At 36.3% G+C, this 13,147-nt stretch overlaps 1 protein-coding gene across 1 annotated transcript in view; it reads right to left on the reverse strand.

The window, feature by feature from the left end:
* NEGR1 (neuronal growth regulator 1) overlaps nucleotides 1–13,147 on the reverse strand; it is an 841,588-nt gene that overhangs the window by 339,733 nt on the left and 488,708 nt on the right. The window contains exon 3 of the mRNA XM_043575275.1: nucleotides 3,358–3,483. Coding sequence (XP_043431210.1) covers nucleotides 3,358–3,483 — 126 coding nt within the window. The remainder of the gene's footprint in view (nucleotides 1–3,357; nucleotides 3,484–13,147) is intronic.

A 13,147-nucleotide genomic window follows, 5' to 3' on the forward strand; every position in this document is an offset into this window, starting at 1 on the left:
ATATCATTCCCTGAGAAGGCCACAACTTCACTTGTTTCGTCCCAGATGGGCATGACTAGAACCTAATCATGAGGAAGCATGAGTCAAACCCCAAATGAGAACACATCCTGTTAAAAAAGAAGGGGATGGCACATTCAGTGCTGAAAAATGTCAATGTCTGGTAATGCCATTAGGAATTAGACCCCAGAATAAAGAGGACTGAAGGGATGTGACAACAAAATAAGATACTTGGATTTCGTACTTAGAGGGAAAAAAAATCTATACAGAACGTTATTCCATCAATTGACAAAATTGGAATATGAATAACAATGGGACAAAAGTATGATACCAATGTTAAATGCACGTAAGTTGAAAACAGCATCGTGGTTACATAAAAGAATGCCCTTAGTCTTCAGAAACACACACTGACATAACTAGGAAGAAAAGGCCATGATGTATGCAGATTGTTTTCAAATGATTCAATGAAAAAATATATAAATTTTCATATACTCTACACACAGCAAATGATGAAGCAAATGGGAAAAATGATGGATGAAATCAAGTAAAGGATGTAGGGCATAGTTTGTATTCTTTCTGTAACAATTTTTATATGAATTTGAAATTAATTTTTAGATATAGAATAGAAAATATAGAAAGAAAGAAATCATCAAAATACGTAAACTCTAAGGAAGCTCATATATACAGAAACTTCTCAAGAACGATGTTTTTGTGAAAGGTACAATGTGTTGTTTGAAGTAACAAGTAGAATGACACCTCCAGTTAGTTAAGGCAATGTTTGTGATATGCTTGAACCCACAACCTAATTTTTGGTGGGGGGGGGTGGGGATTAGGGAGAAGCTCTGTGGAGCTATCATCCTGTGACCATTTTTTTAGTTGATTTGTAAAACTGATATAGACCATGAACAAATCAGCAAGAATTAACAAAAGTACTGGTTAAAAAAAAATCTAAACAAATTACACATGTGCAAAAACCGGCCATTATTTCTAGTACAGACAGGGAGTGTATCTGTATCTGTTATCTGTTCCTGTGGCGACCACTATTTTTAGATACATTTTATTTTGTGATATAGCAAAAGAAGAGAGCATACAAAATGTTGATATTTCTTAGGTAAAATATAGACAGATCAATGGAGTTTATGATTTTGCTTTAAATATAAGTATGTAAGTTGGAGAAATTTAATAGAATTATAAGACATGTTACTTAAAGCAGAAACTCTACAGTGCTGTGCATTTGAATGGATCATTAATAAATTATAATTTGAAATTATTGGAAGCATTTATAAATATATCGGCCATGTCTAGCTATTCATTGGAGAATAGTTAATATTTATGCTAATTTTACTCATTTGCTCTGTATGGAAGGATCAGAAAAATAAATCCATGCGCAGTTTAACTTATAAACCCAATCTGTCTTCTTTCAGCTTCATGATGTTATCCATTATCATTATTCTAATAACTTCACTAACCAACATTCACGCTATTTAATTAAACCAAAATGTATCTAAGCACTTAAAAAGAAGAATATGCATAATAACAAGCACTGCAAAGCAGGAGAGTTCAGTCCAAAATATTAATCTTAAATTATATGAAGATGAAGATTATGTGCTTCATTCTTACAAAAATTATATTGCCATATCAGATTTAAATCCCCGGAAAGATGATTAAGAATCAGCCATACATTTGCATATCACCTTATACTTTTTAAAGCACATTTATGCTTATTATCTTTTTTAAGTCTCACAATAGTTAGGCATTTTTATCATTTGATTTTTGAAAAGTAGAAAACTAGCTGAAGGAAACTGAGGCTATGAGATTTGCAATACAATTGGCTGAACTGATGTGGATGAGAACCTTGAGATAAAAGTATTTGTATCCTAACTGTTTGCCCTCGGTTTGTCTCACTTAGACCCCATAGAGAGTCCTGCCACTAATTCAGTGCTCATATACCAGTTTTATGATTCTGTAGCTGCTCTAAGGAGTGAAGTATTGGCAGTCAAGAACACACTCCTGCTTCGGAAATAATATAGGGGCCATAATGCATATTATATAAGTATATACTGCTGTTCTATTGATTTTTTTCTCACATTCATGCTAATACTTAGCATATGATGTAAGTCTCATTAGACCATCTGCATAAATGAGGAAACTCAAAGACACTTAAGGACAAGTGATACTAAGGACAGCATTAGCAGATAAAATGGATGTGGCCATTGTACTCTTTCTACACCTACATGAAGGGTGATTTTCTGATTTCTTTAAAAGCAGTTTCATCACACTAGCCTTGTTAGAGTTATTTCCACCAAAACTATAAGACGAATAAAATCAGATTTCACTTATCGAGTATGTGGTGGGATCCTATCCATTAAAAGTACCACTGTTATTTCCAGGGTACAACTCAAAGCTATATAGTTCAAATATTTAATCTTTACACAAATTGGTAATGCTGTGAAGAGTGGCTGTGAAAACAGCCTTGTTTTGATGATGATTATACCCAACTTCCTAAAGTTGACTTAATGTCTTGAGGAGAACGTGCACTGTAGCAGAAGCACCCGAAACCCATACAAAATGTTACGTCCCTGGGGCGCCTGGGTGGCTCAGTCGGTTAAGCGTCCGACTTCAGCCAGGTCACGATCTCGCGGTCTGTGAGTTCGAGCCCCACGTCAGGCTCTGGGCTGATGGCTCAGAGCCTGGAGCCTGTTTCCGATTCTGTGTCTCCCTCTCTCTCTGCCCCTCCCCCGTTCATGCTCTGTCTCTCTCTGTCTCAAAAATGAATAAAACGTTAAAAAAAAAAATGTTACGTCCCTTAATTTCACCTAGTTCTGTGGTCTTGTACAAGTTACTTAAAGTCTTGGGTTTTCAGATTCCTCATCAGTTAAAATTTAATTCTAAATGCCAAATCCTTGATTCTGAACTGCATTTTGAAATTAGACCCAGCAACCTCATAATTTGTATAATTTCATTCTCTCTTGATTACCTTAGCAGTTCACGCTGGCCTATTAACATGTGAATGACGACTGAATAAAAGCCTTGCACATTTAAATGAAGATATTTCTCTTGTGATATTTCCATTTGAGCTTTATGTCTATTGATTTGTGATTATCCAGTACACTAAAATGAAAATAACCTTGACTAAGAACCAAGAGACATAGATTCTAATCTGGGCTCTGACAGAAACCGTTCATTTAACTTCTGTGAACTACAGTGCCTTTAGGCATAAAGATTCAGTATAAAAATACGTATCCTGTTTATCTCACAAAAAATATGTAAAAAATATAAGTTGACTCAGGTTCTGAACATCGAGGTTACAGAATAATAATGAGCAATGCTTCAAACAACACTGATATATTTCTGCTTTACCTGATGGTGAGATGTGCCGCCAAGAAATGGAAGGCTCTGGCTTCCCAGTGGCCAAACAAGTAAGGGTGACATTGGTTCCTTCATTGATGGTCATATCGCTTGAGATGTCATATATCTTCGGAGGAACTGAAATGACAAAACATTCAGTGGTCAGCAAAATACAGTAAAATTCTATTGAACTAAACATGATCAACTCCACGATATTATACTTACAGCCCATGTTCACCACTCAAAATAGAGATTCTCTGGATTGTTAGGACTCTCCTAGAGTTTTCTGTTTGTTGGCTGGTTTTATTTGTTCGCCAATTTTTAGATATTGAATACTTCAGCATAAATGAATTAATAACAAAAAAGTTTGAATTTTTGAATTTTACTTCAATTAAAATTTTATTGTGCATACTTGTATTAGACACTGCAATATAGCCAATCTATCTGTTCCACCTATGTATCTCCACTATAATGATGGCTTTCTTGATGAGATGATTCAATAAGAATGGAAATTTGAAAGAAACTTAAAATAGCAGAACAGTTGCTCTTTTAAAAGCTAAGTGAGGTAAAACATATATAGGATTAGGAGGTAAGGGGTGCTTGGGTGGCTCAGTCGGTTGAGCATCTGACTCTTGCCAGATCTGACTCAGGTCATGATCTCATGGTTCGTGGGACTGAGTCCTGCGTTGTCAGTGTGGAACTTGGGATGTTCTCTCTCCCTGTCTCTCTCTCTCTTTGCCCCTGCCCTGCTTGTGCGCAAATGAGTGCCCACCTGCACTCTCTCTTTCTCTCAAAATAAATAAACATTTAAAAAAAAGAGATTTCAGGGTTACAAAAGCATTTGGGACTTCAATTTTCAATCTGCCAATTAGTAGGGGTGGACTTACTAACCATTTATATTTGAAGGGGCTCCATTTCTAAGGGCTTGAAAAGTGTCTTCTTGTCAGTGAAGGCTGGGAACCGCTGGTTAAAACAGATCTCTTCACCCTGGGATTTCTTAGAACCTTTGTTATGCTTACTGTAAATCTCCAAGAATGAAGGGGAAAAGTTCTTATTGTATTTGTTTGTATGTTCTTTTTTTTTCCCCCTCATGTACTAGACTATGTATGCTTTTATCTAAGAGCATTTGAAAAAACCGGTGACCATGGAATATACTTTGGGAATGCTGGATAGGAAAATCCCTAAATGAACTTCCAATTAAACTGTCCATATCCTTTCAAATATCAGATGGTCTCTCACTTCATCCTCAAATGCCACGGATACGAATCCTGGGTTCTCTACCAGCTGTGTTATCCAGGGCAATTTACGTCTGTATCTCAGCCTCAGTGTCTTCTTGTGAAAGATGAAACCCATATAGTTGCTGTGAGGATTAAATAAGCCACTGTATTTTAAAGAACTTACTAAAGCACCTGGCATCAGTATTAGCTATCATTATTAAATGCCCTAGGACACATATGTGGTTTTTGAATTTCATTTCAGTACTGCCCTTTTCCTGTGCTTTCACCAACTCATCACTTTGGCAGTGTGTAAGACCAGCTTGTGCCATAAGTTTTAGTTTACTCTACACAAATTATAGTATGTTGAAGTTCCAGGTAAAAACCAATTGGCAATTAGATGTCTTCATAATTTTTAGACAAATAAGCCTTTTACTGGAAGTCTTTTAATTGTTCCATTCTTAGGCTTTCTTTATGCAAAAGATATGTTTTCACAGCTATTTTTAAAAAGGTAATTAAAATTTGTCACAGGGATAAATTAAATTATCTATACTTTGAATATCATCTTAGATTTTTTTAATAAAACCAATATTCCATTACCAAAAAACCCCTAGAATGATTTGATTATAAATATAAAGTATTTGATTATATATAACCGTAGCTAAAATTTAGGAAAAAGCTTATTCCTAACTAATATACCATTGTAACTGTTTCTAAATGACATTCTTTAATTGGGATTTAAAACAAATTATCATTAAACTCTTCAGTGAGTTTTCCCAGGCAAAAATAAAAATAAAAAAAATAAGAATCATTCCAAACTGAAGACTCTTTTTAGCTTAACTGAAACAGAACAGAAATAAAAGACATTAAGATACCCTTGGAGGAAAGTAGAAAAAAGTGTGCATGACTCATTGGTGAATAGGAGAACTAATAAGAATCAACTTAAATTAAACAAAACCATCATCTGGATATACGGATGTAGGTGCAGGTTTGAAATAGTAAACTATGAAATACGTGTGTACATATGTACATATATAAATACACACACAATTACAGACACGCTAATGGCCACTATTTAAACAAAAGTTATATAGTACTTTCCTCCTTCATACAGGAGACAGTACATAGAGATCAGTTAAGTTTATCGACATATTCCAAACATATAACTGACTCAATTTTGGGCAAAGGTATGTATATTTAAGAAAATTGATGGAATGCCGCAAGACCATGAATTCTATCCTGTATATTATTTTGTCAATTCTATCTGATCTTAAGAGTTAGTTTACTCTTTACATGTCTACCTATATTTAAAGTGGTAAACATGAGTGGTAAACTAATATTAAACACACTATTTGGCTTCACAGAGAAACAACTAAGTCCCTTAGCAATAAACTTAGATTTGACATTTAACTTTGGGAAATTGTGTGGTGGGGAAGAGTGTTGAATTCCAGGTGTGACATGTCATCTCAGTGATGGCAATTGCCTCCCGGGGCCTCATAAGTCAGGATATGTTACAGGGAAGAAACATCTGGAAAGAGGATGTTAGTAAAGGAAAATCCCTCTGGCAAGGCTCTTCTCCCTAGAATGCATCACCTGTTGGCAGCAGATGCTGTGTGTAAAGAGGGCCAATGAAATCCTTCACATGCACTGTAGCTCGTGGAGGCAAAAACAGGTGTTGCTTTGCTGACTGTTCAAAGCCATTTTATATTCAGTTCAAGACTGCAAACTTTTGCTGAGTATTGTGGAGGGAATAATTCTGGACTCACGGGAAATGCAAAATTTTCAAGGCATAATCCTTGCCCTCAAGGAACTTAAAATTAAAAGAAGGAGGCAATTAGGTAAGTAATGAAGAGAAGACAAATATTTTCCATGTTTTCCTTTCCCATTTTACATGAGTAACACATGTCTAATAGGTATGCCTTGTGCGACCAAATCAGCAGACATTAGTTTTATGTTGGTTTCCTTTAAAGAGAACCATGTAGGATAGTTTATGCACAAAGTTATTCAGTGTGGTACTATTTATAATAGAGAAAAACTATTAATGGCCTCAATGTAGGATGACAGAAATAGAGGTATTGTTAGCTCTGCATCTAGAATAAGGTATGGTACTGGGAAAGGACTTGGGATGATCTGAGGCAGCATCATGCTAGGAGAAAACAGAAGAGAAAAAAAGATGCTTTTACTTTGGGTAACAAGAGCAGGGAAGAATGGTAATGCCTCAGGCATCTTAAGATCATTCAGTTCTGATGGGTGTCCCTGGGTTATAGTTTGTGTATAAATCATGCATGCACACAGGTCGGGAGGACTCTGTTGAGCTCGGTGAGTGACAAAGCAGCATGTCTATAGTATTTCCAATATACTATGCACTTGCATAGAAAAACAGAACAATGAGGAGAGTTAAAATATCTTATTATTCTAGGTGTATGTTCCTTTTCCATATGCCTTATCTTAAACTCTCTCAAACTCTTTTCATTTAGAAATTGAGCTGAAAAATCATTTGTCTGAAAAGGTGCATAAGTGTTCAATCAATTCAACAATTTTTAAATCACTAAGTAAGTACAGATTTTAGTAACATTTTGAGTTGCTGTGCACATGTTTATGACCTAGAGCAGAATAATAAAGGAATAAATTAGTCATCTAAATGTAAACTTGTTTAATTCATAGGAAGAAATTATTATAACATTATCATCACTGTTATCATCATCACGATACCATAAGTAAAAACAATGAAGTTATAGATTTCATACTGAATCACAGAATATCTCTCTCCTAAGGGGACCCTTATTGGGGATTCTTATGACTTTGCAACTGTGTTCATAATTAATTGTTCTATGTCACCAGTTACAGAATTGAAGAACATTGGAAACTTTCTAAACAACAGAGGTTGGAAGATTGTGTCAGGATGAAGTGTTTTTTGAAATTCCCATATACATTTAAGGGAGTAACTCTTGGATCCTCAAATTGATCATCTGCTTTGCCTTTAATTACTTGTAGGCCTCAAATTCAACTACTACCTAGTACTGTGTCCTCAACTCCTATTTGCCTCACCATGGTGAGGGGATAATGCATATTTAGGTGAATCTCTTGATTTCAATTTACTAAAGGTAATTTAAATTTCTGTTTAGTTCCACTTTCACTAAAAAATGTGCAGTCTGACCTGCCCTGACTGCCTTCTCTCAGTTCAGCCATCTATCACAGTGTCCTCAGGCAGGGTATGGAGCAGTATCAGTAAGGAAAATTGTAGAATATATATCCAAACCAAAAACTAATGATTTCTACAGGGCCAGCCATTTGGGATTATCCTGCACCATTTGCATCATCATGTGCAACTGAGTTTGTGAGTGCCTTCATCTGTTTTTTGTTTTTAAAGTACACCCATTTTTATCTACATATAAATAAAATAAGTCTTTCACTTGTTTGTTTAATGAGCAGCCTTCACAGAGTTAACTTCAATTTCTTCTAAGAATCCATCTTGTAGTCTGGAACATAACCAATAAAAATTTGAGAAGTCAACATAAGGATGACTATGAGACTATGATTCATATGAATCATTTGAATCATATGAGCCCAGTGTTTTATCATATTAAATGTGCAGATGACTTTGAGAAGTAATAAACACAACAGAGTTCACACCCATACCAAGTTCCGTGAGATGTGAGGCTGGGTCACACATAACACTGAAAACCTTAGATGATATATTTGATGATTATCTTAACTGTAAGTGCAAGACAGTGACTATTTGGATTGGGAAAGTTGTGTTGTCTCACTAGAATCAATTAAATGGCCCATCGAGTTCATAAGTTGTGAGAGTCAATGAAAGACCACAGCACATACAAATCCATGTGGAAGTCTTCTTTGGATTTATAGGGATAAAAAAACGGATGAAGTATGTACTTAATCTGGCCCCAAACATTCACAGATTATTGAATGAAACATCAGTTCAGTATTTACCATAACCACAATATTCTTGGCATAAAACCCACTTGTTTCCTCAGGGTGTAAAAATCACAGCAGTGTTTTATAGGCAAGTGCACTCTTCACATCATTCTCTGAAGCTATTCCTAAAATCATTTAAAAGCTCCCATATATCTATTTGGATTATGCACACGGTCACCAGATCTGTTCTACAAATATGTTCACTAGGCCAAACAATAAATAAAAATAAAAGTTATTCTATGTCTCTGGTGTCTTGCTTGACTTAACTTTCTTCATAGTGACTTTTTCCACCCACAAAACTTCCTACAAAGAAGAAACACTGAGTGAAAATTTCAGAGTGAATGCTAAAGGGTTAGAATTTTACCTTAAACCATTGTATCACTGATGGCTTTGATCATCTTAAAGCCAGATAGATTTTTCTGGGCATGTGTCTTATTGAAATAACAGCTTGTACCCACAACCCTCTGTCCTTCCTCACTCCTCTTATAGTTTCTTTGTTATAGCATCTCTTATATCTGTCAGTATCATTGATATTTACTTCATTGTTAATTACCTCTTCTTCTCATAGAACAGAAGTAAAGACCTTGGGTAGGAATCTAGTTTATGCAACAGCCTATCACCAACACCTAGAAAAGGCCCTGACACATGGAAAATATTCAACAAATATTTGTTTTCTTGTTCTTTTATGGTTGAGCTAATATTTCTTTGACTTTGTAATGAATATTTCCCATATAATTTTATACCACTGCGAGAATGATGTAATATAAATATGTGAGAATATAGTGAAAATATAATTATAGTGTCAAGAGTCCTCTGTGACTTTTTTCAAGGATCTCCAATTCGGGGGATTCAATATTTTTTTAAAAACACAGTATTTTCCTATGTCACTGCCTACCATAGTTTATGCCAGGCAAAATGTGTATGATATGGCAATAATCATATACATTTATACCCAACAGAATAGGCTGTCACATCTTAGTACTGTATATGTTGATTAGAGTTGTTTTTTTTTGTTTGTTTGGGTTTTTTTTTTGTTTTACTTAAAAAGCTATGTAAATTTGGGGTCAAAAGGATTTGACCCTAAGAGTGTATACATATTATTTCTGCCTTTTTTTCCCTTCTCCATAGATTCGGAGTCTAAGTTAGTTCGAATAAGCTATATCTCTGAAGATTTTCCAAACCGTTGAATCAACAAGCTAGACATAACTATAAATCTTCAGAGAATTGGCGCTTTTTTGCACTCCCATCTCTGGTAATGGCTGGCAGCATCAAAAGAACAGTCTTCCTTTCCCTAGGCTGGCACTTCCCTTTTCAGTCTTGGCCAGCCCCCAGAAAGTGAAAGCAGAGCTACGTTACATAACAAACCTCCTGGAAAAGGTGCTGTTCTCAAACTGAGAGAAGAAGAAATTGTTTCAGGATTTTTCTCCTCTAAATTGGTTTGCTTGTGGGTGCCTGATGGTTTCCTGGCTTGCATCTAACTAGCAACATTGTTTTCTCCGGCTCATAGACTATAGCTGACTTTTTATAGTTTATGACATTTCAGAGATTTCTATGGCTTCTCCCCTCATTCCATCACTCAGATAGTGATAGGAGGAAAAAATAACCCAAGTGTGACTTGTAAATGCAAACTTGCCAGATTTGTGAATACCTATGGATGGAATATGCCAGTACTACTTTGGGGGGCAAAGAATATGTCTGAGAAAAGATGTATCTTTCAGAATTTGGTTCAAACTTTGAATCATTTTGCTTAGCTTAGTGTTTTTCCTTTTCTAGAAAACCTATGTCCACGTTTTTCTCAACTGGCTTTGCCCTTCAGGAGGTCACTATATAAAATAGCAAAATTGGCAGAGACCTACGTTAAGCCATTCATCCATCCATCCATTCCACATTTGCTGAGCACCAACTTGATTAGGGAGACTAATCTTTTTTTTTTTTTTAATTTTTTTTCAACGTTTTTTATTTATTTTTTTGGGACAGAGAGAGACAGAGCATGAGTGGGGGAGGGGCAGAGAGAGAGGGAGACACAGAATCAGAAACAGGCTCCAGGCTCTGAGCCATCAGCCCAGAGCCCGACGCGGGGCTCGAACCCACGGACTGCGAGATCGTGACCTGGCTGAAGTCGGACGCTTAACCGACTGCGCCACCCAGGCGCCCCTAGGGAGACTAATCTTAAGTCTATGTCTAAAGAGTTAGAAAAACCTAACACTATTAACTATAATATGGAGTCATAAATCCTACAAAGTGGATTTTGTAATATAAGTTGTTTTGGGAACCCTGAGTAGTAAATCTAACTCTACCTATGGAGTCAGAATTGGAGGGGGTACTGATATTAGACAAGGCTTTATGAAACAGATGGCATTTGAGTGGACTTCGTGGGTTAAAAACATTAGTTTCCTGCACCCAGTTAATCATTAAGATAATCTGATGAGTGTTTTACAATCTTGGGGTGGTGAGAGCTAGTTCAGGAGATTCTAGACCAAAAGGTGTAGAGTGAGCTCCAAAATCTATCGGCTTTATGGGAAAACAGAAATATCTCTCCATGAACTATTCTCACCTACATTTAAAGTCTCCATTGTAATTATATAGGCCTTCCTCCAGATCCTCAGAGTAGTTATTTGCCTTCAAGGGCCTAAAATTAAAATGTAACTACCCCTAGAAGAGATGATTCCTTAATAGCTTGCATTTATTTGCAAACTTCCTGACAGCAGCAAGGTGGGTGTAGTGAGGGCACCATAGCAAAGGTAGAAAGATGCTATGGGAAACTCTTCCACACTGTGTAATTTTCTTTTGGGAAAATCCAGAATTGGTTCTGCATAGCAGTGAGCAAGACAATCCACAATGGAGAGAAGAAAATGAACATGTGAGAGGAACAAACCTCATAGGACATGGAGTTATTGAAAAATCAAAGTGGAAATAGCTTCTCTTTCTCTTCTCATTTTCTCCATCTTACTTTGACTGCCAAATGCATGGGGTGTGCATCAGAGGGATGAGAGAAAGAGGCAAGTGATCTCTAAATTTTAAGATGGATTTTCTCATTGAAGAATGGTGTATTTGCTAAATAGGTTTCCCATGGCAAAACAAATATATATTTCTTACATGTATATAGGTTATATTACGAAGGCTTAGCACACATGAGGATTAAAATGTGATAAAAAGAATAAAAGGTACTGATTTAGAAAGGTTAGGTTTTAGTAGCTTAACATTTATTTAACAATTTTTAAATTTTGGATTGATGGCCACTTTCTCACCTGCTATATAAACATTGTGAAGGCAAATAATACCACATTGTTATACAAGAGTTTCAATATTTTGGACTGTAAAGGTTTTATTTTTGCTTCATTTTGGCTAGAGGATCAATAGCTGGCCTCCACACATGAGTGTTTATACACCAGAGTTCAAATCCCTGCTGTACCTCAGGCGAGCTTCAGCTTCACTTACTTGGATGGTTCAAAGATATAAAATACTGCTTAAAATCAGGACCATAATAGCAGCTACCCCCTCAGGCAGCAGCAGCGGGAAGGCTGGAGCACACTTACAGCAGTGTTGTATATCACAGGGAATCTACAATGCCTGCTTAATTCACCCTTCCCCCAGTAGAGGACGGTTACAAAACACATAGGGAGAACATCACAACTGAAATTCCTCAGAGCACACAAATGTAGGGGTCCATACCTAGAGAAGCAGAATTCTTAAGGAGCCAAGTCAAAATCTTTAAACCTGCAGTGATGGTAACCTTTTATTAAGAACAACTAATTAGCTTTTCCTTGGAAACAATTTGGCAGTATACTTTAAGGACTTTAAAAAATGCCAACCCAGAGAGCGAATGATACCCCTTCCAGGAATTTTAAGGTAAGTAGGTTACTTCTTTCAGTATAGTCACTATTCCCATAATCCTGGTGGCCAGCTCCACTGTTCTGTTTGAAAATGTGCCAGCAAATGCCCCCTGGAACGGCCTGGGTGAACTTTTCTTGCCTCATCCTCAGTGCTGAATTATTCTCCACATAAACCAGAGGCAACAGCCCAGCTGTGCCATACTAGAACCCAGCTGCCTTCTTAGCAAATATTTCCCATAGCTAGAAGCATGTTTTAGTGTTTTTGAAACACAGGAAAGTCCAATGTCTACCCTTGGACTCACAGAGTTACAATGTAACACCTGGCTGCTGATTTCAGGAGGTAAGCCTGTTCCGGCTCAATATGAGTTTTCCTTGTTAGGCTGAGATTTTTACAAATGTGTTAGCGGATTTTTATATCTAAAGGCTGCTATGCTGGTTTTTTGTACGTGTAGAGGAGATGTGTCATTTCAGTGCAATCAGAAAAATAATTCCTTCTCTGAAGTGCTTTGGTGTCGTTGTTCTTTGAATAAAATATTTTTTTCTGATTATGAAGGTAGTACACATCTATTGGAAAAAAATGTAGAAAAATATATTTTTTGAGGGGAAAAACTCAAAATCACTTAGGAAGCTGAAGCTTCTAAAATCCTCCTTTGGTAAGTTATAAACAAATGGCTGTCAATGCTTTGAGTCATTCATTGTAATACAGTCTCACAATTCAGAGAAAATCGCTATTAATAATTTCATATATTTCATTTCAGACTTTTTATGCATGTACTTTCACATAGGTCCCAGAGATTTCCATGTGGTCCAACAAGCTCA

This window comes from Prionailurus bengalensis, chromosome C1, assembly GCF_016509475.1.
Source record: "Prionailurus bengalensis isolate Pbe53 chromosome C1, Fcat_Pben_1.1_paternal_pri, whole genome shotgun sequence".
Lineage (NCBI taxonomy): Eukaryota > Metazoa > Chordata > Mammalia > Carnivora > Felidae > Prionailurus > Prionailurus bengalensis.